Here is a 24,909-nt window from a genome sequence, read left to right as displayed (position 1 = left end):
ATAATGGCACTGCCAGTTCTTTGCCAGAGCAAACCCAACACTGTAGTTGGATCACATTACTATCTTTTAAAAATGTTTCTTTGCTCTTCGCTGCCAAGTGCCAAAGGATTTCTACTTAACTCATCATACTGGCTCAAAATACAAGGAATTAGCTGATGCCAACTTCTTGTAAGGTTTCACTTTATTCTAAATCAGTCATCAAAAACTTAACTTTCTCCCATGAAAAAGCAGATTATTTTTGAATGACTTGGGTGAATTCAGTTGCATTTTAATGGTTATCTTGAAATAAAATGCAAATTCTAAACATAAATTCAATTTTATACATGCTTTAAAAATGACATCTTAAAGGTTTCTGTCTTATTATTTTATCTAAAGGCTTTTGAATTTTATTTGGGATTCAGTCTCTTGTTCACTCTAGGATAGTTTAGATAGCCAGTAATTTGAGATAATGTGCAAAACAATTTGCAGAGCTCAGGTAGTCTTGCAGTTGATTTCTTTCTTACAGCCTCCTTCAAGAAATTTCTGTTCCCAAACACTGTCAGTTAGTCATATGATATTTCAGTCTTCTTGAAAAGAATGCTAACATTGCATTTGCCCTCCTTAGTGTAGAAAATATTCTGCTCCTTTATTCCTTCCACCAAAGTGCATGACGGTACATTTCCCTACACTGACCCTTGTAGAACAGTACTAGTCACCTGCAGCCAACTACAAAAGGTTCCCTTAATTCCCATTCTGTCTCCTGCAGTCAAAATTCTGTCTATCTTTCTGGTAATACCATGCACTCTTATTTTCTTTAACAGCCTCATGTGCATCCCTTGTTGAAGTCCTTCTGAAAATCCAAGTAAACAACTTCCACTGACTTTCCTTTGTCTATCCTACTGGTTATTTCCTCAAAGAATTACAATAGGCAAGAATTCCCTTTAAAGAAACCATGTGCTTCCAAGTATTCTGAAACATCTTCTTCAATTGACTCTAACATCTATCAAACCATTGAAGTTAGGCTAACTAACCTATAATTTCTCGTCTTTTGCCTTCCTCCCTTCTTAAAGAGTTAAGTGACATTTGCAACCACTCCATAATCTGTAGTCTAATCCATCTGGTCTAGCTGATTTATCTACCTTAAGACTTCCAGCTTTCCAGGCACGATCTCCTTGGTAATAGTGAAAAAGTTCATTTCTACCCCCGAACATTTTTGAGTCTTCCATAGTAAAGTCTGACACAATATATTTATTCAGTTTTTCTGCCATTTTTGTTTGGTCCTACATTACTAACTCTCCAGCATCATTTTCTGGAAGTCTGAAGGCACTCTTGCCTTCCTTTTATATAGATGAAAAAAATTGGTATCCTCTTTTTTTTATTATTGGCTGTCTTTCATGTTTCATCTTTTCTCTCCTTATTTCTTTTTAAAAGCTTCCCCATTCTCTAGTTCCCCAATAGTTTTTTGCCATGTTGTAGTTCACCACACATGTTGAATGCTGTACCTTGTCAGCCACTGTTGCCTGAACCTTCCTTTAGAATGCTGCTGCTTCTTGGGATGAACCAATCACATCAACACTGTAATCGGTTCTGCTGCTTCTGGTTGGAATCCATATGTATAATTAAATTTCCCGGAGTCCTATGTGCACCTAATAATGGCAACCATTGTGCAATGGATGTTTCAATCTGTTCTGACATAAATTAGATCTTAATACTACATGGCTGGATGATCACAGGAAAATGGCACACAATGGCTATATTCTTTAAATCATTTAAAGAATTTAAGGGATATTCTACTGACATGGGCAGATCCAGAGTGAACTACTGACTGCACAGGCACTTCTCAGGGTGTGTTCAAGCTAACACTGACCAACTTATTGAATGAGTGCCCGAGATATCATTTTGTCCATTATTTGCACAGATGTCACAGCAGATTCAGGGAGGATCGGGTATCTGGAGACAGGAGGCAAACAAATGCACCTGTTCTAAAGATCATACTTGAATATGCAGACTCACGTTTAGAGATTCTGCAGATGCTGGGAATCCACAGTAACATGCGTAAAATGCTGGCGGAGCATAGCAGGTGAAGCAGCATCTATGGAAGTGAACAAAGGGCCAGCATTCCAGGACCAGATGAGGTGTCATGGTCTGAAACATCGGCACTTTATTCCTCTCCTTAGATGTTGCTTGACCTGCAGAGTTCCTCCAGGATCTTGAGTGGAGAATCTGTGGAATTTGTTGCCACAGGCTGCTGTGAAGGCCAAGTCTTTATGTATACTTAGTGGAGAGGATGATAGATTCTAGATTGGTCAGGGCATGAAGGGACATGGAGAGAAGGCAGGAGATTGGGGCAGGAGAAAGGAAAAATGGATCAGCCTAATTCTGCTCCTATATCATATGGTCTAATGGTATTAGGTTTATAAAGGCTGCTGTTACTCAGATATGTGTTGCATGGGGTGATCTTCAGCCACATCTAGGACTGGTCTGCTCTCGATGTGGAGATTAGGGTTACAGCACTTTCAATTTCCTAGCTACAGGTTCCTTCCAGGTAGCTGCTGTTCTCCACTGTATATCTCAGTCTGCTGCTCACTGCAAATAAGGTGTCCCTCCTTTTTTGTAAACCACTAATACAGTACATGCTGAATGAGCATATGTGCAGTTGGTGGGAGAACGGTAGCATGACGCTATTACAGCTTGGTGCGTCAAGAGTTCAATCATGGCATCCTCTGTAAGGAGGTTCAAACTAATTTTCCAGGGAGATGGGAACCAGAGTGATAGGGCTGAGGATGGGCCAGTTGCTATACAAGCAGAGGCAATGTGTACTGAGACTGTGAAGGACAGGCAGATGATAGGGCAAAATTGCAGTCAGTGGGATGAGTTCATGTGCAACAGGGGCCAAAATCAAAAAGGGTGATGGAATTAAAAATGCTGATGAATACACCTGAATGCAAACAGTACAGGGAATGAGGTAGATGATCTAGTAGCAGAGTTAGAGATTGGCAAGTATGATATTGTGGGCACAAGTCATGGATGGAAGAAGTGCATAGTTGGGAGCTTTAAGATCCAAGGATACGCATTATATCAAAAAGGCAGGCAGGTAATCAGAGGGGGTGGGGTGAATGTCGCTAAAAAATGAGATCAATTTTTTAGGAAAAGGCTACAAGAAGTTGTTAACACAAGAAACCTATAGCTGCTTGAAGTCCAAAGCAACACACACAAAATGTTGTAGGAACTCAGCAGGTCAGGAAGCATCTAGTGAATGAATAAAGTTGATATTTCAGCCGAGACCCTTCTTCAGCACTGGAAAGGAAGGGGGAAACAAAGATGTAGAACCCTTGTGGGTACAGTTAAGAAACTGCAAGGGTGAAAAGACCCTGAATGGAGCACTGTGACACTAGCTCGTTGCTATTTCTAAAGAGAAGATGCTTTGGAAGCTTAAAAGTCTTAAGGTAGTCAAGGCACCTGGGCCAGATGGACTACACCCAGGTTTCTGAAAGAGGTAGCAGAAGAGATTGTGGAAGCATTCATGCTGATTTTGCAAAAAGCACTTGATTCTGGAATGGTTCCAAAGACTGGAAAATTGCAAATGCCACTGCACTCTTTAAGAAGGGAGGGAGGCAGAAGTTATAGACCCGTTAGCCTGATTTCAGTGTTTGGAAAGATGCTGAAGTCTATCATTAAGGATGAAGCTTCAGGATACTTAAAGGGGCACATGACAAAATGTCCAAAGTCAGCATGGCTTCCTTAAGGGGAAATCTTGTCAGACAAATCTGTTGAAATTCTTTAAGAAAATAACAGGGAAGATAGACAAAGAAGAATCAGTGGAATTTGTTTATTTGGATTTTCAAAAGGCCTTTGACAAGCAGCCACATGAGGCTGCTTAACGAGAGCCCATGGTATTACAGATAAGATACTAACATGGATGGAAGATTGGCTGACTAGCAGGAGACAGATTCAGAATAAAGTGGACCTTTTCTGGTTGGCTGTTGACGTCTACTGGTGTGCCACAGGGGTCAATGTTAGGACCGCTTCTCATCAATTATTTGGCTGAGTTTGTGGATGATTCTAAGATAGATATGGAGCAGGCAGTGTTGATGAAACAGGATGTCAGCAGAAGGACAAGCATTGGAAGAATGGTTAAAGAAGTGGCAGATGGATTATAGTGTAGAGAAGTGTATGGTCATACGCTTTGGTAGGAGGAGTAAAGGTGTATTCTCCAAACAAGGAGAAAATTCAAAATTCAGCAGTGCAAATGGATTTGTGTGTGCTTGTGCAGGATTCCTTTAAGGTTAACTTGCAGTTTGAGTCAGTGGAAAGGAAGGCAATTGCAATGTTGGCATTGATTTCAAGAGGACTAGAATACAAAAGCAAGGATGTAATGCTGAGGTTTTATAAGGCATTGGTCAGACCGCACTTGGAATATTGTGAGCAGTTTTGAGCACATTATCTAAGAAAAAAATGTGCTAGCATTGGAGAGGGTCCAGAAGAGGTTCATGAGAATGATCCCAGGAATGAAAAGGGAGGAGTGATTTACTTGTTGGGAGTTTAGAAGATTGAGTGGGGATCTAATTGAAACCTATGGAATATTGAGTAGACTGGATATGGAGAGGATATTTTCTATAGTGGAAGAGTCTAGGACCAGAGGGCACAGCCTCAGGATAGAGAGACATCCATTTAAAACAGAGTTGAGGAAACATTTCTTTAGCCAGAAGGTAGTAAATCTGCCTGTGGAATTCATTGCTATGAACAATGCTGGAGATGAAGTCATTGGATATATTTAAGGCAAAGGCTGATAGGTTCTTGATCAAAGGTTACAAGGGGAAGGCAGGAGAATGGGTTGAGAGGGATAACAAAGCATCCATGAAGGAATGGAGGAGCTGACTTGATGGGTCAAATGGCCTAATTCTGCTCCTAAGTCTTATGGTATATTGTGCAGACACTCTGTATTTGCAATATTTGAAAATTAAAACTATGTACATCAGGCTAAACAAACTGCAGTTTGGATTGTGAAGAGAGTTTAGTGAGAAGCATTTCAATTGTTTGAACAAAAGATTGTAGTGGGCCATAATTAAGTAATTGTAACTTGATTAAATGGAGTGCAGTTTGTAGTCATACTTATACGTAATTGATCAACCAATATAGATCCAGAAAGTTATCAGGACTTTCATTTCATTTGGGAAAATGTTCAATCATGCTGAAGAATTCAAAATACATGTTTTAATACTTCCAGTAAGTTTTATCTTGTTTTGAGAAGATAAATGGAAAGTGTTTCTTTCTTGATGTCATTATTCTGTTGGCTCTTTTTATCTATTTCTTAGTTTTCATTAATGCAAGCAGCTTTATTTTTTCCTGTTATACTGTTCACTAATCCATTAGTTTTGGGTGGTATTTGTAACATAGCTGCCACTATAAGTTTACCAAGGTAGCAAATTCAAATATTTCTTATTGATTGCAGAAAATTGAATGAAAAGTATATTTTCAATGGAGGTTAAAGTACTTTTTGCATATTTACTCAAAATACTTTGTGCACTTATTTTCCAAAAAAGTTTTAAAATACTTAATAATCAGTTGTACAAGGGATTGTTACACTCATGAACTCCGATTTTTAAGAGTACTACCTCTTAACTATTACCAAGCTATTTAAAAGAAGCCCTTTTGTAGAGATATACTAATCAGAAACATTCATTCACTCAAACCGCGACTTTCTTTTCAAAGTCATGAGTGACTTCCTCTGACATGTTGGCACAGATATTCACAACAATAAGATGGTGGGGGTTTATGTACAAGTCATCTGTAGCTACATATAGGGGAAAGGGAATTGGAGGATGATTAAATATAGAAGCAGGGAAAGGAGTTATAGTTGTAAATGTTAAGATTTAAAATTGGAATTGAGAATTGGATGAATGGGCAAGGCTAGAAAATAAGTAATTCATTTTCATTTGCATTGTATGATATACTAGTATTTATGCTTGAGCTATAAATTACTAACATAGAAAACCTACAGTGCAATAACAGGCCATTCAGCCCACAATGCTGTACTGTCCTTACCTTAGAAATTACCTAAGGTTACCCATAGCCCTCTGTTTTTCTTAGCTCCATGTACCTATCCATGAGTCTCTTAAAAGACCTTATTGTATCCGCCTCCACCACTGTCGCTGACAGCCCATTCCACGCACTCCCCACTCTCTGCATAAAAAAAAAACCTACCCCGACATCTCCTCTGTATCTACTTCCAAGCACCTTAAAACTGTGCCCTCCCATGCTAGCCATTTCAGCCCTGAGAAAAAGCCTCTGACTTCAAACGATCAATGCCTCTCATCATGTTATACACCTCTATCAGGTCACTTCTCACCCTCCGTCGCTCCAAGGAGAAAAAGCCTCACTCAATCTATTCTCATAAGGCATGCTCCCCAATCCAGGCAACAATCTTGTAAATCTCCTCTGCACCCTTTCTATGGTTTCCACATCCTTCCTGTAGAGAGGCAAACAGAACTGAGCACAGTATTCCAAGTGGGGTCTGACCAGGGTCCTATATAGCTGCAACATTACCTCTTGGCTCTTAAACTCAATCCCACAATTGATGAAAGCCAATGCACTGCATGCCTTCTTAACTAAATAGTTAACCAATGCAGCTGCTTTGTGTGTCCTATGGACTTGGCCCCTAAGATTCCTCTGATCCTGCACATTACCAAGAGTCTTAGCATTAATACTATGTTCTGCCATCATATTTGACCTACCAAAATGAACCACTTCACACTTATATGGGTTGAACTCGAACTGCCACTTCTCATCCCAGTTTTGCATCCTATCAGTGTCTGGCTGTAACCTCTGACAGCCCTCCACACTATCCACAATACCTCCAAGCTTTGTCTCATCAGCAAACTTACTAACACATCCTTCCACTTCCTCATTCAGATCATTTATAAAAATCACTTAAAGTAGAGGTCCCAGAATAGGTCCCTGAGGCACACCACTGGTGACCGACCTCCATGCAGAATATGACCCCTTTACAACCACTCTTTGCCTTCTATGGGCAAGCCAGTTCTGGATCCACAAAGCAAGGTCCCCTTGGATCCCATGCCTCTTTACTTTCTCAATAAGCTTTGCATGGGGTACCTCACCAAATGCCTTGCTGAAATCCATATACACTACATCTACTGCTCTACCTTCATCAATGTGTTTAGTCACATCCTCAAAGAATTCAATTAGGATCGTAAGGCACAACCTGCCTTTGACAAACCTATGCTGTCTATTCCTAACCATATTTTGCCTATCCAAACGTTCATAAATCCTGCATCTTTGGATCTTCTCCATCAGCTTACCAATCACTGAAGTAAAAGACTCACTGGTCTATAATTTCCTGGGCTATCTCTACTCCCTTTCTTGAATAAGGGAACAAAATCCACAACCCTCCTATCCTCCAGAACCTCTCCCATCCCCATTGATGAGGCAAAGGTCATTGCCAGAGACTCGGCAATCTTCTCCCTCAGTAGTCTGGGGTACATTTCGTCCAGTCCAGGTGACTTATCCAACTTGATGCTTTCCAAAAGCTCCAGCACATCCTCTTCCTTAATATCTATGCTCAAGCTTTTCAGTCCGCTGTAAGTCATCCCTACAATCACCAAGATCCTATTCCGTAGTGAGTACTGAAGCAAAATATTCATTAAGTACCTCTGCTATCTCCTCTGGTTCCATACACACTTATCCACTGTCACACTTGATTGGTCCTGTTCTCTCACATCTTTTCTTCTTGCTCTTCAAAATATTGTAAGATACCTTGGGGTTTTCCTTAATCCTGTTTGCCAAGGCCTTCTCATGGCCCCTTCTGGCTCTCCCAATTTCATTCTTAAGCTCCTTTCTGCTAGCCTTATGATCTTCTAGATCTCTATCGTTACCTAGTTTTTGAACCTTTCGTAAGCTTTTCTTTTTGACTAGATTTACAACATCCTTGGTACACCACTGTTCCTGTACTCTACCATCCTTTCCCTCTCATTAGAATGTACCTATGTAGAACTCCAAATATCCTGAACATTTGCCACATTTCTTCCGTACATTTCCCTGAGAACATCTGTTTCCAATTTATGCTTCCAAGTTCCTGCGCAATAACCTCAAATTTCCCCTTACTCCAATTAAAAGCTTTCCTAACTTGTCTGTTCCTATCCCTCTCCAAAGCTATGGTAAAGGAGATAGAATTGTGATCACCATCTCCAAACTGTTCTCCCACTGAGAGATCTGACACCTGACCAGGATCATTTCCCAATACCAGATCAAGTACAGCCTTAATACAGGCTTATCTACATATTGTGTCAAGACACCTTCCTAAACGCACCTAACAAACTCCACCCCATCTAAACCGCTTTGCTCTAGGGAGATACCAATTGATATTTGGGAAATTAAAATCTCCCACCACGACAACTCTGTTGTTATTATACCTTTCCAGAATCTGTCTCCCTATCTGCTCCTCAATGTCCCTGTTACTATTGGGTGTTCTATAATAAACACCCAGTAGAGTTATTGATCCATTCCTGTTTCTAACTTCCACCCGCAGAATCTGTAGACAATCCCCCTACGACTTCCTCCTTTTCTGCAGCCGTGACCCTATCTCTGATCAAGTGCCACGCCACCATCTCTTTTGCTTTCCTCCCTGTCTTTTCTGAAACATCTAAAGCCTGGCACTCAAAGTAACCATTCCTGCCCTGAGCCATCCAAGTCTCTGTAATGGCCATAACATCATCGCTCCAAGTATTGATCCATGTTCTAAGCTAATCCACTTTGTTCATAATACTCCTTACATTAAAATAGACACATCTCAAACCATCAGTCCGAGCACGTCCCTTCTCTATCATCTGCCTATCCTCCTTCTCGCACTGTCTCCAAGCTTTCTCTATTTGTGAGCCAACTGCCACTTCCTCAGTCTCTCTTTTTTAGACAAAATAACCAAGTCATTTTGTCCAAACCTGATGTTATATGTTCCCAACAGCAGGTTATAAATGAGAGAACTTGAAAAAAAAGACTAATCTAGTTTTATCAGTTACATTTTGACATGATAGTTTTTCTATGTACAATTGTTATGCTTCAGAACCTTTTTCCTGAGGTAATATTCACAGTCAAAAATTTTCATGTTTTTATTTTAACAGGCTATTTTGAAGTTGACTTGGATATTTCCTCTAGCACTGCTATGTCAAGATAAAGCACAGAAATCTTTAACCAATGCTGGAGAAGACGAAACAAAAATGACAATGTAATGCTTGTCCCTCCTCTGCCTCCTGTACAGCCCTTCTGAAAAACTGGAAATTACACAATAACTTTTTTTTTAAAAAGGTAACGAAATCCAATCTTTGGAATGAAACACATCACCCAGTAAGGGTCACACACAGGAGTATGAGTCAGTAACAGGTTTCAAACAAGCGGGCTTGTTTCAGTGTATATAGTTGAACCAAGAAAGAGTTGTGTGTAAGCAAACAGCCATGACTACTGTTGGACTATTCAGACACACTAGAGATGTTAACTTCAAATTAAACTGAGTATGAAGACATACAGGTGCAGAACCTTGACAATTGTTTTGATTTGGATTATGCACTTTTCAAAACCACTTATTTTATTAGTCATTTAAAATATTTGCAGCTTTTAAAGGTTCCTGTTTTCAATATGAACGTGGATCATGGTAGAACCTAGCATTTTAGTAATATTAAGCTGAATTGTTCCAAATGTTCACTTTAGTTGATGTTTACAGAGTATTTACACCTTGATTTAGGGAATAATTCTTTGTAGAATATGTTGGATCCATGCATACAATCTGAAGAAAAGTAGTGTTAACATGCTGTAGGTACTGGAGTAGAAAAATTGTGTATATTTCTAGGTATATAAAACTGTGCTATAATTGCATTAATATAATTATTAGGTTGAATTATTTATTTAAGCAGAGATTTAACACTGTTTTCAGTTAAATTTGCTATACTCAGTTCCAGGTGGCATAACACTTCTTGTATTTTTATTTTCAATTGCTTTACTTTCCTCGTGCACATGTGATAATATATTCAGTTTAATTTTTGTATTAAAATGAAACAAAAGTTATTTTTCATGATGTATTTTCATTCTTTTGCATCAGTATGTACTGTTCATCAAGGCAATATTTTAAAATGTAATGTATAGAAGTTTTGACTGTCTCACTACCTATAAATTGTTCTAATAGTATGGCTAAGTCACAAGATTTGGATTTTGAAACAAAGAAAATATTTAATAGTCTTGAGCAGAACTACATCAATGACAAATCAAAATCAACATCAGGACTGATTGTGGTAAATGAACCAAATACCAACCACCAAAAATGACCAAAAAAGCAGCAGCGGCAAGACCCTTAGAAAACCAGATCCCCTAAAGCTGCATCGGACTACACAATAACCATTATCAATGATTAACCTCCAACAAAGAAAGGCAATCTGCAGAATCGTGGATTGAACGAAATAACAAGGCATCAAAATTTGGTAATATATTTAAGTAAATTGGTGAAATGCTTTAAGATAAAATCTGTGAATTGCAATCAGCTATTACAAGTAAGTGAGCTAACTATTTCAACTGTGGATAGTCTTATTTTTATTTTACTTTCCATTTTCTTTTTCCTACTTTATTTTGCTACTTGTTTCTGTTTAAGAACAGAGCAATGTGAGAATTTTAATTCTTGTTTCTCTTTCATTCTCTTGGAAAACCCATTTAAAACTGGCTGCATAATTTTAATCCACAAAGCTAATTAATCAAGTTGGTTTCAAACTGAGTAGATGCTAGTATACACACTTCACAGACAGATGGAACATTAGACATCTCACGATGCAGCACTCCATAACATTTAATAGTACAGGCAGCATTTTGGGCTCTTTTGATGTGACCACTACCATTTACTTTCACTTAAAACTTTTCCTCCTGAGCAGTAAAGTTACCAGATGACATTTAACAGGGAATAGCCCACGGTTGGGGGGGGGGAAGAGAGAGAAGATAAGAAGATAAGGCTGCAAAATTGGAAACTTGCTTCAAGTTGATATTTCATTTAACATCTTGCTTAATGTGGTTATTTATTCATTTTCCTGTTTATTTTCTGTACAAATAATTTTAAATCTCACTTGGGTACTAGCACTATCAAAATTGTAAAATTTTTATTATCTTAACTGGTTAATTCTATTGTAAATTGTGTTTTGTTGAATTAATCAATGTTACCTATTGCCATCCATTTGTTGCTATTTAAGATAGTTAAGTGAAGATTTTATTGTTTTAAGCTGTGGCTATTGTTCTGCCACAAAATATTGCTCCACCCAAACTATTAATTGTATATTTTCAGAAAAATATTTTAAGTTGTATCAATGAAAATCAATTAAATAGCAAATTAACTTGTATATTAGATGTTTTCATTAATGTATGTGCAAAGGTACAACAAATAGTGTGACAGCAATTGATTTCAGATGTGTCAGATTGCTTTGAACATTCATTATAAAATGACTAACAAAAAAGGTCTTAACTTTTGTAAATATTACAGTTGAACTGTATAATGTGTTTTTCCTTATCTTATACTATTTAGCAAGTACTAAAGAGAAATAATCGGTAGCAAATTATCTCTCTGAATTCCACAACTTTGTATATTGATAGAACAAAGTACATAAAGGACATAGTGATTACTGAAGGTGTTGGTATTTTTATAATGTAAACAGTACGTATGTTAAGGGTGGAAACACTGGCTCAGAATTTGTGGTATAAATTAGCCAAGCTGTCAGGTCCCTTCACTGTTATAATATCACAACAGCTTCTGGTGCACAGATTTTCTCAGCAAACTGTCATCTAAAAAGTAAGTGACAAACTGCTCTTCCATAGATGAAAAGACTCATTTCTGGTTCTGTCTGCCTAACCCTTAAAATTATGTTATGATTGCAATGCACCACTTCACCTTCAAAAATTAGAGCACACAGAATTATTTCACTTTTATAGCTAAATTTCATAATATCTATTACTTGAAATTAAATCTAATCATTTGGCCTGCTGGCACCAATGGTGAAAATCACTACAGAAGTTGTGGAAACTGACACTACAGAGCAGGTTTTAATGTAAAGGGCAGTTTTCTTTAAGATCAATGGTAAACGTTGATCATTGTGTCAACCAGGAAATCTGGGCCACTGCCAGAAAAGTTATTATATGAATTATTTGGTTGTAGATTGCTTTGAATGTGTGATGTTTTTATCTATAACTGACTGTAAATTAGTGTATTAATGTTGAATGGATCAGAATAAATATTAGATTCATTCATCTTTAATAAAGCATCTGTATTTATAACCAAGGTATTTTATCCAGTGTGCCTGTCTCAATTTAAATGCTGAAATGATCTTGTGTCTCTGAAACTCAGCTATTCGACATATACTCAAGACTAGTCTCGCTTATCCAGTTAATATGGAATTTAAACTCCTAACACTTGCTGTATTCCGCTTCATCTAGATAAACATAGTTTCAAATTTTACTTAATCTTGCTGTTCAGTTATCTCTATCCTCTCTTGTAACCCTACCTAAAATATTTGCATTTCTCCAATTTTAAGCATTGTATTACTAGTAATTGAGCCTGAACTGTGCAGCTGAAGCAAATATCAAGTGTGATCTTACCTGAGGTTCCATTTGGCCAATTCCTATTGTTTAAAAAAAATGCAAAAGGTTAAAGAAATGTTACTCTCAGTTCAGAGACCAGGCTGAAACGTTTCAGCTACAATTATTATGTGGCTTCATTTTCTCTCATCAACTAACATCAGAATTTCAAGTTGTCTAAACAGTGGAAAGAAGAAAAAATGGTAAAAAGTCAATAGGTTTAAGGATTATTTCAAATTTTATCACAGGATAGGATGGTGCTTGAGCATAAGTTGGTCTTTGAGGTACATATCATCAGCTGTCATTTCTTAAAATATTCTGGACAGTAATTAATATACAGCATGACAAGTCTGCCTTTACAGAGCTGTTATGTAGCAAAACATGAATTATTGCAGTTACTTTCACCCATCAGAAACATTTACAAAGGAGCATTTTCAATTTATTGCTATTTATTTGCTTTCATACAAGTGTTTCTCACCATTAGACAATAAGCACCTAATCGTTCTCCAATTTTGTGATGTAACCAATCTTGTATAAAGTAAACTTGAAATGATAATTGAAGAATAACTTCATTTTATGACAAGTCAAAATTGGAATAGAAGTACTCTAAGTTAGGTAAATTATCTATTTTGCAATTTTGAAAAGTGATTTCTGCAGTGAAGCATAGAATGGTAAGTTTCAGGCTAGGATAAAGAACAAGGTTATATATTTATAATATAAGGTTATATTATAAGAACAAGTGGTTTTCAGATCATCAGGATGTCAGAGCGTAGAAAATAACATTGCTCAAGGTTATGTCAAGTATTTATTATTTGAAAGCAATCTCAATATTCTGGAATATTACAAAGTTTACAGTCCATGTTGACATGTTACTGTCATTTTAAAGGCAAGAAATTTTATACTAATCCATATAAAATAAGTTTTTTGTTGTCACAATTATACTTTACCTGTCCAATAAAAATAAAGCTAAAGTTGCCATATAATTCAGTTTATACATGTAACCTGATATTCTTTCTATTTCATCTGAATTACTTTAGATTCACAAGTTTACATATATACATTCACCATGGATGCCATGAATTACCTAGAACCGCAAAGCACACTTCTATCTTTAGCATTCCAAGTTATGCTTGTAATCTTTGTTTAGTAATTACCACTATGTGTACAACTGCGTTTGCAAATCTTCAGCAAATTTGAGATCATCGATGTTGGAAGGATTTCCAAGAAGCTGATTTATTTGACTTTGTAACTCTGAATCAAGGAATCCATCCTGCATTGCTGACTTCTGAAATCACAGCGGCACAAAATTTTAGGCTAGAACTATTAGGCAAACTTAATAAACTTTATAAGTACAATAACAACAGACCATAACATCTTGCTTAGCTGAATGAATCTCAAGGTCATATATAGTAACACAATGTACCTCAATAAATAATTTATTCTGAATCAAAGTTGCAATGGATGGCTTTTAGGTCAGGTATGTACTCTTTCTAAAATTACTTCTTTCCTCAAGCAAGGACAAACTATTAGTGACTTTATATCATAGCATGAAATTTAACTATTAGATTCTATGTAATTTGTTTGTTCACTGGTTGATGTCACAGATCAGATTTTGCTGAACCAGGCCTATTGTAACTACATCCAAAGAGAAGGGCCCATCCTGCTGACCCGAGCACCAGAGCCTCGAATGACAATGAAGCTTTGTCCCTAAACCACATTTAACCTCACCTCACCGTTTACACAAAAACCTTTGGCATCTTTTAAAGCTGTAAGAGTTTTCAAATGCCAGTCATTTAAAAACCTACTTTAAATGAGAAAAAATAATCACCCCAAAACACACTATTAAATGAGATAAACAAAACTGAAGTCGTTGGAATGCATAAAACTGTGGATCTTCCATCTTGCCAAGCCTGATATACAATCCAAGAGGTGGCTATGCATCATATATGTAGGGGAACCGCAGTTAAACAGGGCTCTGCTTCTGCACTCCACAGGTATATCAACAACTTTGACATCATAAACCTGTCAGCGTATACAGACTGATAATACATGAAGAGTCTCCAGACTTACTTCCACTAAACACAGCACAGGAATAGGTCCTTCAGCCTTCTTCATTGTCTACTATACCACCAATATAGGCATCATCCACAAACCTACTAGCCGCAGCAACTACATTCTCATTCAAGTTGTTAAAGTGACAAACTAAAACAATCCTAGCATTGATCTCTGCAGCACCCCACCAGTCACAGGCCTTTGATCTGAATAACGAATACCCCACTACTGTCTTCTGACTCTTTCCACCAAACAAATTTTGTATCCAATTGGCTAGATCCCTCCAGATCTCATGCAATTTAACCTACCGACCCAGACTACCACACAGGACCTTGTCTAAGAGCTCACTAAATCCATGTAGACTACCGCTCTGCTTCATTAATCTTCTTGGTCACTTTTTAAACATTCAAACAAACACATGAGACAGTTTACCCACACACAAAAACCATGTTGACTACCCTCAACTGGTCCTTGTCTTTGCAAATGCAGATAGATCTTGTCTCTCAGTAATCCTACCCCCAGTAAATTTCCCACCACTGGTGTTAGGATCACTGGCTTGTAGTTCCTTGGACTGTCCTTGTAGCCCTTCTTAAATGAAGGCACCCAGCATTAGCCACCCTCCAATCTTCAGATACCTTACCTGTGGCCAACAATGATACAGATATCTTTGCCAGTGACCCAACTTCCCATGATGGCCTTGGATACATCTGAGGGTCTATCCACCTTCATGCTCTTATAAAACCTCCACCTCTTCTTTTGTAATGTGGATGTGTTCACAGAAACATGCTAATACTGAATTCTAACTACTTAGTCTTTAGCAGTCCCACATGTCAACTGTAGATTTAGCTCCAAACAACTTGCCAATGTACTTTCCCCGAGTTCCTGTCTCATACCGTTGTAACTAGCCCTCATCCAATTTAGCACTTTTCCTGGGAGTCCAGTCTTATCCACAAGTATCTTTAAACTTAATGAATTATGATCCCGAAAGCTCACCTAAAGAAACTCTAATCACCAGACCAGGCTCATTTCCCAATACAAGATACTGCCCCTTCCTTGGGGAGACCATCTACGTAATGTTTCAAAAATTCTCCTGAATGCACTTAATTTCTGTCCTATATGGCATGAAAAGAGTCCCAATCAATTACAGGGAAATTAAATTTTCCCCTACAACAACCATGGTTGCTTTTACTTAATCAGCCTGTACGTGTTCCTCTATTCCTTGCTATCTAGTGGAAGACTGCAGTACAATTCCACCATAGTGAATGAACCATACTTATTCTGGAGCTCAACCCAAGCAGCTTCACTGAACGAGCCCACCGTCATGCTAAGTGGTAGTGCAACTCCACTTCTTAATAGTCCTCTCTATGGCATCTGCATCCTCAAAACTCTGGTGCTGCCAGTGCTATCATCTCAACTAAGTTGCTGTATAGGCCACAACATTGTACATCTATGTACCAATGCAAGCTCTAAGTTCATCTGCCTTACTCGTTAATACTACTTGCTCTGAAATAAATGCAATTCACAGCATCAGTCCCAATGTGTTCACTTACATGGGGTTCTGTCTGTTCTCCTTGTTGGATTTTCTTGACCTAACCTCTACAGTACCTTCCCCTTAATCCTTTCACTCACTAACCTAATGCTCTGGTCATGCCAATTTAAAGTATCCTGAGGAAAACAATCAAGTTTTATCACTTTAATATATGTACAAGTGTGCTTAAACTAGCTAACTGTATCTATTAAATATTAGATACATTTTAAGTTGATATAACAAAGAAAAGTAAATAAAAAATGTTTAAGCTTGTTACCTTCTTGTTTGATGTAATAGATGTGATTGGAGGATTGAAGGTCATTGTTTTCATGCTGAACTCTTCAAAAAGCTCAGTAGCATGTCTAAATGAAAATGAACACATCGGTCTCCGTTTTAATAGTTGGTCAACATATGACTCACACTATAAAACACAAATGTGTAAACAGTCACTATGCTGTCAGGACAATCTAGAGATTTTTGCAATCTGATTTTAGTGTTGTCAGCAGAAGTAGTAAACCATTTCCAAAGCACAAATGAATAATCTCTTGACATTACTGGTTAATGAGGGCAAATTTCCTCCTCTTAAATCAGAGCAGATGGAACAGCTGGTTCAACTGAGCAGTTTGATCGGATTCCAATTCAATGTCACAGTCAAAATTAGCACCCAAAAGTCCTCTTCTGTATTCCATTCAATGAGCTTTTATGGGTAGTGATATCTCTGTCTAGTTGCATTTTTAGGAGACGCTGCATCACAACTGTCTTACCATTTTCAAGGATTCATGAAGTAAAACAGAACAAAACTTAATAACTTTGACATTAGATGAACAGTAAAATTTCTTACTTTCTGTTTAGTTCTGCCCTCAAGGCTCCAGAGCCTTCTAATGGTGCACCCACACTAAGATAGGCTGCAAACCTTTGCACCACTGGATGAAAGTGTCTCTGCAATTAAAAGAAAATAAAATGTAGAGAAATAGTATTATAGCACGTCCTGATACAGAACGTGTATAGCACGTCCTGTTATCAGAATCGGGTTTATTATCACTGACATGTCATTTGATAAGGTGCCCCGTGCAAGGCTTATTGAGAAAGTAAGGAGGCATGGGATCCAAGGGGACCTTGCTTTGTGGATCCAGAACTGGCTTGCCCATAGAAGGCAAAGAGTGGTTATAGATGGGTCATATTCTGCATGGAGTTCGGTGACCAGTGGTGTGCCTCAGGGATCTGTTCTGAGACCCCTACTAGTCATGATTTTTATAAAGCACCTGGATGAGGAAGTGGAGGGATGGGTTAGTAAATTTGCTAATAACACAAAGGTTGGAGGTGTTGTGGATAGTGCAGAGGGCTATCAGAGGTTACAGCGGATGCAAAACTGGGCTGAGAAGTGACAGATGGAGTTCAACCCAGATAAGTGTGAAGTGGTTCATTTTGGTAGGTCAAATATGATGGCAGAATATAGAATTAACAGTAACTCTTGGCAGTGTGGAGGATCAGAGGGATCTTGGGGTCCAAGTCATAGGACAATCAAAGCTGCTGCGCAGGTTGACTCTGTGGTTAAGAAGGCATATGGTACACTGGCCTTCATCAATCGTGGGATTGAGTTTAGGAGCCGAGAGGTAATGTTGCAGCTATATAGGACCCTGGTCAGACCTCACTTGGAGTACTATGCTCAGTTCTGTTTGCCTCACTGCAGGAAGGATGTGGAAACCATAGAAAGGGTGCTGAAATCTGATGCCGGAGGGGAATCAGCTGATCCTAAAATGTTGAATGTGTGTCTTCAGGCTCTTGTACCCCCTCCCCAATGGTAGTAATGAGAAGAGGGCAGGTTCCGGATGGTGAGGGTCCATAATGCTGGAAACTGCCTTCTTGAGGTTCTGTCTCTAGAAGAGGTCCTCAATGACGGGGAGGGTTGTGCCCTTGATGGAGCTGGCTGAGACTACACCCTCTACACACTCTTCTGATCCCACACATTGGAGCCTCCATAACAGGCAGCATGCAACCAGTAAGAATGTTATTCAATGCACATTTGTAGAAATTGAAAAGAGTCTGGTGACACATCAGATCTCCCCAAACTTCTGATGAAGAAGAGGCACTGGTGCACCTTATTCGTTACTGCATCAATGTGCTAGGCCTTGGATAGATCCTCCAAGATGTTGATGCCCCAGAACTTGAAGCTGCTCACCCTTTCCACTGCTGACCCGCCAATGAGGTTTTGTGTGTTTCCCCTCCTGAAATCCACAATTAATTCATTGGTCTTGCTGAGGTTGACCATGAGATTGCTGTTACGACAACACTCAACCAATCAACCTCTCTCCCGTCCACCTTCTTATCTGAGATTCTGCCAACAACAGTGGTCTCACCAGTGAATTTATAGATTGTGTTTGAGCTGTGCCTAGCCAATTGTGACTGTAGAGAGTAGAGCAATGAGCTAAATACATATCCTTGAGGTGTATCTGTGTTGACTGACTTAGAGATATTATTACTGCTCCGATGGTCTTCCGACAAGGAAATCAAGGATCCAGTCGGGGAGGTACAGAGGGGCCCAGGTTTTGAGTTTGTTGATTACTTCTGAAGGGATGGTAGTATTGAATAATGAGCTGCTTTGCTGACATTTTTACTATTTTTGTACACCAAATCCAGTACAATCCAGAACATGACATATTTGTATCAAAAATTCTATTCAGAAAATGCCTGCAATCTGTAAGGAGTTCGTACGTCCTCCGTGACCACGTGGGTACTCTGATTTCCTCCGACGACATAAAGGTCAATAGGTTAATTGGTCATGTGGGTGTAAGCATGTTGGGCCAGAAGGGCTTATTACTGTGCTGTATCTCTAAATAAAAAATAAAGAGGGTAGCCTATGTGCATGCTACATAATTAGAGAATAGAGTAGAAACAATGGGTGGAATTAGGCAGGCAATAGAAAACTGCAAGTTTGAGAAGATTTAATGACTGCAAAATTTAAATTAAAAAACAAATAATTTCAATGTCTTCATGCATTCTCAGGCATGAACAACTACATTAAGTTATGCACTGGCCCTGTAGTGGGCCATGGTGGTAATGCTGCTGAGGGACAGGAGGAGCCACAACTGGCAAAGCTTGCTCCCCTTTTCTGCTGCAAGTTCTTAAACACCTTAACATAGCTCATTTCTGGAGGATTCAAGGGAAAATTCGCAGACAGTTTGTAAATGCCCTCGGGGGGCTTGTGGATTGACACTAATCATATTTTTCTAGCCCTCAGAAAAGATCTGGAATGTCAGTATGGCACTCCCACAAAACATTGCAGACCTGGAATTGCTTCTTCCCCTCTGCATCTGAATGGATATTGAATCCATGAACTCTAATTCACTACGGTTTTTTCCCCTCTTTTTGCACATTATATTTATACACACAATTATACATATATAGACACATATACATACTTACTATAATTTACAGTTTTTATGCATTGCAATCTCTTGCTATCATAAAACAACATATGTCAGTGATATTAAACCCGATTCTGACTTTGACCACTGGCAAAGACATGCATTAAAATGCAGCTTTTCTAATGCAAAATAAGCATACCTGGAGATAATGTAACTCCCACAAAGCCGTGCTCTGTGCATTGCAGTACTCAGGCTCATCAAGCTCTGGCAGATAAAGTCCACTACCTTGAGATTCACTATCGAGCAGAATATCTGTCTTTGGAAATGACTAGAAGATAAAAATATTTAAATAAAACATTTTGCAACTTAATTCCAGCAAGGAAATGGGTCTATTAAGTAGTACAGTCAGCCCTCCTTATATGCGGGGGATTGGTTCTGAGACCCCCACAGATACCAAAAAACGCGGATGCTCAAGTCCCTTATTTAGCCTGACCAGTGCAGTGGTCCTTAGGACCCAGCAGAACCCTGGACCTTATTTAACCTGTCTCAGTGCGGTAGACATTAGGATCCAGAGTAGCTCTGAATCCGCAGTGTTTCTGTTCACGAAAATAATCACGATCACGATAGAAAATAAAGTGGATGTAATAAAGCCATCGGAAAGAGGTGAAACGCCATCGGTCATTGGAAAAGCGTTTGACTAGTCGGTCGACAATCGGAACAATTTTAATGATGCATGTGAAAGGCCCTGCCCCGATGAAAGCCACAATTATTACTAAGCAACGCAGTGGCTTAATTATTGAAATACATATGTTTCTTAAGTGCTTTATATGCATAGAAAGGTAAAATGTATACTATATACTAAGACAAACGTTTGACTGACTGACGCTAAATAATACCAAATGTACCTGTTCTGACTTTAAATCCAACTTAAAGGCGGACTCAGGAACGGAACTCATTCATAACCCGGGGACTGCCTGTACTTTTAAATCATCTCTAGATTTCTTATAATACCTAATACTATGTAAATAGTTGTTACACCGTATTGCTTAGGGAATAATGACAAGAAAAAATAGTCTGTACATGCTCAAATAACAAGTGCTGAAGAGAGAACTTCCGGGTTTTCCCAATCTGTGGTTGGTTGAATCCGCGCATAAGAAGGGCCGACTAATTATTCTGCAATTTCATTTCTGAATAACTTTAGTTTTCTGTTCATCATTCACTTGATTCTTTTTGCACTTTATTTTTTGTTTAGAAAATTGTAGTTCCAGCAGAGTGCAATTTTTTTTTGCAGACAAATGCCAGTACTCACATCATCTGACACAGGCATACCAATAAAAAACATTTATTACTGTAAAATAAATAATGCACATGTTAATGTAGCCAAATTAAGGATTCTGAAAAAGGAAAATAACACAGCTATTTATGAATGGGAAAAAGAGATCTCCTGTACTCAGCTGGAAGCTCAAGAAGAGTTTATTCGTCATATATGGCGGGAAAGCACTAGATCCTTTTTCAAGAGATCTCAGAGTTTAAGGGAGAAAATAAATGCCAAGCAAGGAGGAAAGCAGTAGGGTTCTAGTGGTAGGTGGTTGACAAAAACCATGCTTGAAGACATTGGGAGTATATTAGAAGGTAAAGCTCAATGGGGTCAGGTTGATGGATGAGAACTACTTAATTGAAAGCAGTTGAAGCTTATGAAGAGTGAAGGACAGGAGACTGGCAAGACAACATCCATCCTGCTATCTAGTCTGTCAAAAGCTTGGCAATGTGAGCAGAAGATGGGCTGAAGTATTAAAAAAGATGGATACAGGTACAGATGCTTGGCTCTGACATAAATGGAAATAGCCATATTCTCCCAGAGAGAGTGCACTTACATTCATTAACACTCCGTTAGTTGCTAAGATGCCAATGGCAGAATTGGGTAGAACATTAAGCGCCAGAGTAGTGAGACGTTTAATATAAGCCAATGTACGTTGCAGGGAAACTTGCTTCCTGCGTTTTGTCAGCATCATATCCAGACACTGCAGCAGAATCAAAACTTCTTCATTCGTGTTTCCTGAAAAACAGAACCAATAATGTTCAAATTACACTAATGATGAGAAAAGATGTCACATTTTAGCAGGATTAAGTTTAAGAAATATTATTTAAATGATGGAAAAAAAATGGGCTTCCTTCACCAAGTTAAATTAAGATTTGTGGACTATTTTACATCATATTTTTTGTGCAGAGAAAAACTGTAAGAAAGCTATCTATATTACAAGACCAAATTTAACTTTACTGTGTTAGCACATTATTACCAAAGAAAAATACTTTTAACTTACTTACCAGCATGTAGTGCAAATAACATTTTGTAAAGGTGAGTGTAGAATTTCATAGGGTCAATATTCAGCACATCACCTGAAGTGCAAAATAGGAAATTAAACTTTGGAGACTTGGAATTGCTATTAAGATACAAATAATTTTTAGGAAATGAAAACTACAAGGAAAATGCATGAACACCTCCTTCACAGTCTCATAAAGCAATTGAAAAATCAGCTTGTAAATGGGACCTACCTTGACCAGAAAGAATGCGAAAGGCAGCTTGAATGCAGTGAAGGCGCTCTCTGTAACTAAGGCTCTGTGGTGAAAAAAAAAGTTCAGACTAAGTATATTGAGAAACAAAACAGTAACAAGGTGGAGTGGAAAATCTCTCTGCATAACTTTAAAACTTGCACTCACCCCAGAGTCAATGAGAGAATATAGTACTACCAGAAGATCATCAAAGAATTCCACATTAATGAGATGTGCAAATCTGAGGGAAAATATACAAAGTTATATTCAGTGTTTGTAAATTTTCTGCAAATTTTAAGTAAACACTGAAGTTAATCATAGAACTTAAATGGTTAAGTTGGAATACTAGATTCAAATAAAGAAATCACCTGCAAGATGCAAACAATTAAAAGCATTCCCTTACTTGGCAAGGCCCTCCAGAACTGCAGGGAGAACAACGGATTTCTGTGCTTTCTTCAGTATCCTGAAGTACGTCAAGAAGACAATATTTAGGATCTCAGTGTGCTGTCAATAAGATAGAAAATTATATTAGTTTGAATTATGAGGAATAGGCCACCTAGTCCCTCGAATCTACACCATCACTGAATAAAACTTTGTGTTACTGAATGCTCAAGGTTTCCTCACTTCCAGACTTTAATCAGTTCGGATTGGCAACAACATCTCCTCCACAATCTTCATTTGCACAGGTGCACCAAGGCTGTGTGCATAGATCGTTGCTCTACTCAATTATACTTGTAACTGAGGATAAACACAGTTTCAACACCATATTTAAGTTTGCTGATGACCATTGTCATTGGCCAAATCAAAGGTGGTGACGAATCAGCATAAGGGAGTGAGATTTAAAATCTGGCGGTGTGATACCACAATAACTTCTCACTCTGTCAGCAAGACCAAAGAGCTGATTATTGACTTTGGAAAGAGGAAACCAGCCATCTGTGAGCCAGCCCTCATCGGGGGATCAGAGGTGGAGAGATCAGCAACGTTAAATTCCTTGGTGATATCATTTTACAGGATCTATCCTGGGTTCAGAATGAAAGTGCAATTATGAAGAAAGCATGACAGCGTCTCTAATTCCTTACAAGTTTGTGAAGATTCAGCATGGCATCTAAAACTTGGCAAACTTCTACAGATGTGTGGTGGAAAGTTGCAGCCAGCTTGGAATGGAAACAACAATGCCCTTGAACAGAAAATCCTATAAAAAGTTGATTGGCCCAGTACATCACAGGTAAAGCTCTCCCCACTACTGAGAACATCTACACAACCACATCGCAGGAAAGTGTTATCCAACAAGGACACCCAGCACCCAGGCCATACTCCCTTCCGCCATCAGGAAGGTGGTACAGGAGCCTCAGGATCCACACCACCAGGTTGAGGAATAGTTATTATCCCTCAACCATCAGATTCTTGAGCCAGCAGGGATAATTTCACTTAACTTCACTTGACCCTTCACTGTTCCCGCAGCCTATGGACTCACTTTCAAGGACTTATCACCTCATGTTTTTGATTTTTATTGCTTCCCCCCCCACCACCTTCTTTTTGCATTTGCAATGATTGTTGTCTTTTACACATTGGTTGTTTGTACTCCTGGGTGCGGTCTTTCACTGATTCCATCATGTTTGTTGGATTTACTGTGCATGCCTTCAAAAAAACAAATCTCATGGTTGTATATGGTGACATGTATAGTATTTATTTTGATAATAAATTTACTTTGAATTTCATATTCTGTCAACTGTGGTTAACTTTCATTCCTTGCTTACAAAGAATCTACACTTTACAAACATTCAAAAACTTTGTTTCCACAGTTCTTTGAGGACATGAATGCCAGTTTCGTCACTCAAAGGATTTATCCTCATTTTGATGTTAAAGTGCAATGCTCTAATTTCATACAGTGACTTCCTGATTCTTGATTCTCCCGCATTCTTGCAGCATCCATTCTCTCAAAAGCCCTCAGGATTTCATCTTACAATCAAGACAAGTTTCAGTCATCAATAAATGTTAAGCATACAAGCATAGTATATCAAACCATTCCTCAAAAGACAACCTTCCATTCCTGGTACAATAAACCCCTTTCTGCTTTGATCATTTTTACATCCTTCCTTAAATAATACTGAACAAAGTATTCTAGACAAGACCCCACCATGCCTCATAACTGAAGCACAAGATCGCTACATTTATATTCAATACCTCTCCCAATAACTTTCCTGATTATTGTTGTACCTGCCTTTTCCAAATCAGGCACATGTATACCCAGAGTTCTCTGCATTTCAAAGCACTACAAATGTATTACTTAAATGATGAAAGATTGTATTTATTTATTTCCTGCAAAAATCGATAATTAGACACTTCCACATCATTAGTATGGATGGATTTGAATGTCCTGGTATGCCAAAGGCCCGTTTTGTACTGGATGACTCAATAAATATTTCTAGGAATAACAGTGCATAGTTCCCTGAAGGTGGAGTCTCATGTAGATAGGGTGGTGAAGAAGGCTTTTGGAACGCTGGCCTTTATAAATCAAAGCATTGAGTACAGAAGTGGGGATGTAATGTTAAAATTGTACAAGGCATTGGTAAGGCCAAATTTGGAATATTGTGTACAGTTCTGGTCACCGAATTATAGGAAAGATATCAATAAATTAGAGAGAGTGCAGAGACGATTTACTAGGATGTTACCTGGGTTTCAGCACTTAAATTACAGAGAAAGGTTGAACAAGTTAGGTCTCTATTCATTGGAGCGTAGAAGGTTGAGGGGGGATTTGATATTTAAAATTTTGAGAGGGATAGATAGAGTTGACGTGAATAGGCTGTTTCCATTGAGAGTAGGGGA

The 24,909-nt window shown here is 38.4% G+C and overlaps 2 protein-coding genes across 2 annotated transcripts in view; one reads left to right on the top strand and one right to left on the bottom strand.

The window, feature by feature from the left end:
- Window positions 1–12,302, top strand: part of plce1 (phospholipase C, epsilon 1) — a 286,649-nt gene extending 274,347 nt beyond the window's left edge. The window contains exon 32 of the mRNA XM_059947571.1: window positions 9,114–12,302. The gene's annotated coding sequence lies outside the window, so the exon portion shown is untranslated. The remainder of the gene's footprint in view (window positions 1–9,113) is intronic.
- A 551-nt stretch (window positions 12,303–12,853) lies between these two features.
- The window catches only part of noc3l (NOC3-like DNA replication regulator), a 42,035-nt gene continuing 29,979 nt past the window's right edge, over window positions 12,854–24,909 (bottom strand). The window contains exons 13-21 of the mRNA XM_059947572.1: window positions 22,487–22,587; window positions 22,252–22,324; window positions 22,087–22,150; window positions 21,859–21,930; window positions 21,408–21,589; window positions 19,733–19,861; window positions 17,010–17,107; window positions 16,446–16,530; window positions 12,854–13,873 (exon numbers count right to left, since the gene is read on the bottom strand). Of these exons, the coding sequence (XP_059803555.1) occupies window positions 13,745–13,873; window positions 16,446–16,530; window positions 17,010–17,107; window positions 19,733–19,861; window positions 21,408–21,589; window positions 21,859–21,930; window positions 22,087–22,150; window positions 22,252–22,324; window positions 22,487–22,587 (933 nt within the window). The 3' untranslated portion in view covers window positions 12,854–13,744. The remainder of the gene's footprint in view (window positions 13,874–16,445; window positions 16,531–17,009; window positions 17,108–19,732; window positions 19,862–21,407; window positions 21,590–21,858; window positions 21,931–22,086; window positions 22,151–22,251; window positions 22,325–22,486; window positions 22,588–24,909) is intronic.

Source organism: Hypanus sabinus, chromosome 22, assembly GCF_030144855.1.
Source record: "Hypanus sabinus isolate sHypSab1 chromosome 22, sHypSab1.hap1, whole genome shotgun sequence".
Lineage (NCBI taxonomy): Eukaryota > Metazoa > Chordata > Chondrichthyes > Myliobatiformes > Dasyatidae > Hypanus > Hypanus sabinus.
The sequence above is the reverse complement of the archived record's forward strand: the minus strand, read 5'-3'. Positions and strand labels throughout refer to the sequence as shown.